This window comes from Bison bison, unplaced genomic scaffold, assembly GCF_000754665.1.
Source record: "Bison bison bison isolate TAMUID 2011002044 unplaced genomic scaffold, Bison_UMD1.0 scf7180017864492, whole genome shotgun sequence".
NCBI lineage: Eukaryota > Metazoa > Chordata > Mammalia > Artiodactyla > Bovidae > Bison > Bison bison.
Window position 1 is genome coordinate 2,529,603 of NW_011495051.1, and position 4,856 is coordinate 2,534,458.

The window sequence follows — 4,856 nt, forward strand, 5'->3', positions numbered from 1 at the left end:
AGTGGGTCTGGCAGACAAGTGACGCTATGAGCCTGTCTGCTCCTGAATTGTCAGTGTCCGGTGTGTGCTCAGCCCTGCTTTGGACATTTGAGCTCACGCTCTAGTTCAGTGCTTTGCAAAGTACAGTCCCAGGGCCCAAGGCCCACTCTCTGTGTTCATAAATAAAGTTTTACAGAAACACTGCCATGTGGTCACATCTCTGTGGTGTCTTGCAACAGAGACTAAAATACTCACTACCAGTTCTTTATGGTACTTTTAAAGTTTGCTGACCCCAGTTCTAGAAGGCAGAGAATGGATCCATGCCACTACTATTCTATCAACCTCAGTTTTCCCCATCTGTTCAGTGGGTCCCCATCAATTTCCACCTTGGACCCTCAGCTTGTCCTGCCTTGAGCATTGGAGTTCAAGACAGCCCTCCATGACTGGCTTCCTTGGCCTGTGCCTTCCACCATGATCAGAGCCTCAGTTTCCCCATCGGGGCAATGGGTTCTCAGATGATCCAGTGAACTTCTGCTGGACCCCTCTGGCCCTGTTTTTTCCCTGGGAGTTTGGAGGTATGTGCAGAGGACCTCTGCACACCTCTGCTCCACCATCCCTCCAATGTGTCTGCCTGGGGCCTCTGCAGCCTCAGTCTTCTGGGCCGGGCAGTGGGTCCACGGGCCCCAGCGCCTCCTGATCTCTGGCCTCTCCCGCCCCGCAGGATGAGTTCCACCCTTTCATCGAGGCGCTGCTGCCTCACGTCCGAGCCTTCGCCTACACCTGGTTCAACCTGCAGGCGCGGAAGCGCAAGTACTTCAAGAAGCATGAGAAGCGGATGTCGAAGGATGAGGAGCGGGCGGTGAAGGACGAGCTGCTGGGTGAGAAGGCCGAAGTCAAGCAGAAGTGGGCATCGCGGCTGCTGGCCAAGCTGCGCAAGGACATCCGGCCCGAGTGCCGCGAGGACTTCGTGCTGGCCATCACCGGCAAGAAGGCGCCGGGCTGTGTGCTCTCCAACCCTGACCAGAAGGGCAAGATGCGCCGCATCGACTGCCTGCGTCAGGCCGACAAGGTGTGGCGGCTGGACCTGGTCATGGTCATCCTCTTCAAGGGCATCCCCCTGGAGAGCACCGACGGCGAGCGCCTGGTCAAGGCTGCGCAGTGCGGCCACCCGGTGCTCTGCGTGCAGCCGCACCACATCGGCGTGGCGGTCAAGGAGCTCGACCTCTACCTGGCCTACTTCGTGCGGGAGCGAGGTGAGTAAGGGCGTGCGCATGCACGGGGCTGGAGGTGGAGAGAGCTGGGGATGCGCCTGTCTCAGGGGCATGAACCAGGCTCGCAGGTCTGAGCGAGGAGGCAGGTCCAGTGGCCTGCGCGGGGGTTGGTGGGGGTGGAGGAGGCTGACCTGTGAGATGTCCAAGGAGGGAGGCGTGTCTCGCAAGGTTTGAGCAAGGAGGCGGGCCTTCTTCAAGTCAAAGGGAGGAGGCAGGTGCTGGGAAAGTCAGATGGAGTAGGCACGTGCCATGTGAAGTGTAAGGGAAAGAGATCCGGTTCATGGGGAGAGTGAGGTAGGGGGCAGGTGTGTCCTGGGGGTCCAAGCGGGGTGGCAGGCCACAGGAAATGAGATGCTGTCCCAGAAGGTCTGTTGGCAACAGGGGTGAGGATGGGCCACTGACAGGTGGGAGAGGGGCAGCCTTATCCTTCCTGGGAAAGCTGGAAGGGTGCTGGGTGGCCCACTGAATGCTGGTTGATTGACTCAGACCTTCCCCAGAGTCCTGACAGGTGTCATGTTGATGCCAAGTGGAAAGCTGGGGCACTGTGTGACTTGAGCTGTGTCATCAATCTCTCTGGTTGTTGGGGTTCCCTACTCCCGCCCTTCTAGCTGGGTGTTTCTGGTGTTTGCTGGCTCTGTGGTCAAATGGTCCACATGGAGACCAGTGGGGTTTGTGAGGATGGAGAAATCCAAGACAGCTTCCTGGAGAAAGAGGCTCCCCTGAGCTGAGCTCTGCAGGATGACTGGGCAGTGATGAGCATGGGGCTCTCCCAGGGGGTCAGCAGCCTGGGCAGAGGTGCAGAGGCTGGACGGGTGGCCCAGTCCTGAACGTCAACAGGTCCTGGTGGTCGTGGGCAGGGCCTGGTTGTGCAGGCAGTGGGCTTCACTGACCCACTGCTTCCTGGTGGTGTGCCCAGTGGAGCTGTCACATGGAGGTTATCCAAGTTCCTACCTGGATTGGGCCTGGGGAGATTCTTGGAGATGGTGTGTGTCGCGTGTTGAGCTCTGGTCTACTGTGTGGCGGGTGGCAGCTGTGACTGTCTTCATGCGGATGGAATCAGGTGTGCCCTGGAGAACCTAACTAGCACAAGTCCCGTGCCCTGCTATTCCCACCCAAGCTGAGCCTGGTACCCTTGTGGGTGTGAACCTGCACACACCCGGGCTGCCTGAGCGTGTCAGGTGGGTGCATTCGGTTTGGAGACCCAGTCCCACCACCGGTAGCCCCACAGGCACCCACTTGATCAGACAACCAGAAATGATTGGGGAGGGCTTGGGAGGAGCGGGGGTGGGGCAAAGAGAAGAAGTGGGGACTCCAGGCATGACCGCCGAGCTTCTGATCACAGCCCTGCCCTGTGTCCTGTGCCGGCTGTGTGACTCTGGACTGTAACTCAGTTTCCTCCTCTGTACAGTGGGAGGAACAACCAGGCCAACTCCCAGCGGTGCTGTGAGCCTTCCATGAGGTCTCCTGGTCACCATGGTGTGTAGGGGGTAAAGCCAGGCCAGAGTTCCCAGTCTTGACCTTGATTCCTTGACCTTGACCCCATCTGCCCCATCCCTCACCCCTCTCCGGAATTCGATGGGGCCAGAAGCAGAGGGGTAGACAAGGTGACTGTTGAGGTCGTTGTGATGGGGGAAGCCTGGGGGCTGCAGCCTGGGGGCTGCAGCGTTCATTACCATGCAGGTCCCGGTCTCTCCCACCACATCCATCCTCCGCGCCCAGCCCCACCCCCACCTCCTCCGCGCTGAGCTGATAAAATTTTGAAGCAAGTTTTCTGCCGGCGTCAGCACAATCTCCGGGCGCCTCCCCTCCCCCATCGACCCCCTCCCCCACTCAGCTCAGCAGGCAGGCGGGGCCTCCAGGCCTCCACAGACACCTTCATGTCTGTCGGCCATGCTTTTGCTAGCCGATCTGGTCAACCTCCTCTCATGAGGGCTGGGGAAGGTCAAGGCTGAACCCTCTCCTGCTTCCAGCCAGCTCCATCATCCCAGGGGACCGTCACTCAAACACGCCCCAGCTGACCCGGAGTGAGGGTCGGGTTCGAGGGCTGGGCAGGGAGCCCAACCCCAGCTCAGCCTCCTGCCTGACTGCCTGGAGGCTGGGTTACCCAAAACAAGTCACTGAATCTCTCTGTGCCTGCTTTCCTTGTCTTTAAAATGAGACAATCAAAAATAGCTGTAGGAATGTTTGATTCTTATGATAAAAGTGTTCGACAAATAACCCCTGTGGGGTCATGGAGAGAAGTACCCAACACAGGAATAAGACTTTGTGGACGGTTATTTATTTTTTTTCTTGGACCATTATTATTATCATCCTTACTAGGGTTATAATTTCCCACCTCCATGCCTTTGCCCATATGGTTCCCTCTGCTGTGGATGTCATTCCCATCTGGAAGACTCCTACTTATGCTTCTAAACCCCAACTCCCAGTGCCACTTTCTTTCTGTCAAGCAGTTTTTCTGAGGACTTAGCAATCATTTTCCATTCTCATGGCAAGCCTGTGAGGCAGGAATCATATCCATTGTACAGATGAGGAAACGGAAGCCTCAAAAGAAGGAAACTAAAAAGTACCCTGACAGATGTTACCTGCGCTGCCCAAGGTCACAGTTAGAAAAGGGCAGAATTAGGGTTTGGACATGGGCAACTTCTGTTGCCGGAGCTTCCCTGGTAGCTCAGCTGGTAAAGAATTCGCAAGCAATGCAAGGGACCCAGGTTCGATTCCTGGGTTGGGAAGATCCCCTGGAGAAGGGTTAGGCTACCCACTCCAGTAATCTTGGGCTTCCCTGGTGGCTCAGACGGTAAAAATCCACCTGAAATGCGGGAGACCTGAATTCGATCCCTGGGCTAGGAAGATCCCCTGGAGGAGGGCATGGCAATCCACTCCAGTATTCTTGCCTGGAGAATTCCCATGGACAGAGGAGCCTGGTGGGGTACAGTTCATGGGGTCACAAAGAGTCGGACACGACTGAGCGACTAAGCACAGCACAGCTTCTGTTGCTGGTACCCCTGCTAGCCCTCCATACTCAGTGGCAGAAGGGGATAGAAGCAAGTTGCAGTGTAGGATGTGGGTGTCCAGGCTATGTGGCTTGGCCACCTCTGGGCTGGGTCTGTGTTCTAGGCTTCTACTAACCAGAGCTTCCTCCAGGATTCCCAAGGTGAGGCTGCCACCCAGAACCCCCTGCTGAGCCCCAGCTCCCCGACTTCCATCGCAGGACCCCCATCCCCATCTGGACCAGAGTTACATCTCTGTTCTTAGCCAAGCAGTCATCTGATGGCAGAGAGAACTGGCCATCTCTTCTCTCCTCTCCCCTTGTGGGTCTCAGGGCTGCAGGGCGTTTGGGCCAAGGTCAGAGCGCAGTGGCCACTCAAACCAGCCCTGCAGGGAGGCCATGGGGTTGATGGGGAGTGGGGAAAGCAGGCCTTGCTTGACTTCTGGGACAGGTCACAGGCAGGATGTTGAGATGGGTACCTGCCATTCGTCTGGAAGGAGGTACCACCTCGGGTGTCAGATGTGGGGCCTCGGGGCCAACAGAATGACAGTGAGAGAGACCCAGAGACACAGGGGGACCCAGAGACAGGAAGAGACACACGGAGACCCACACACTCGGCC

General features: G+C 57.4%; 1 protein-coding gene across 1 annotated transcript in view; it reads left to right on the plus strand.

Moving 5' to 3' along the window:
* The window catches only part of NFIC (nuclear factor I/C (CCAAT-binding transcription factor)), a 65,834-nt gene that overhangs the window by 12,912 nt on the left and 48,066 nt on the right, over nt 1-4,856 (plus strand). The window contains exon 6 of the mRNA XM_010828440.1: nt 677-1,232. Within this exon, the coding sequence (XP_010826742.1) occupies nt 677-1,232 (556 nt within the window). The remainder of the gene's footprint in view (nt 1-676; nt 1,233-4,856) is intronic.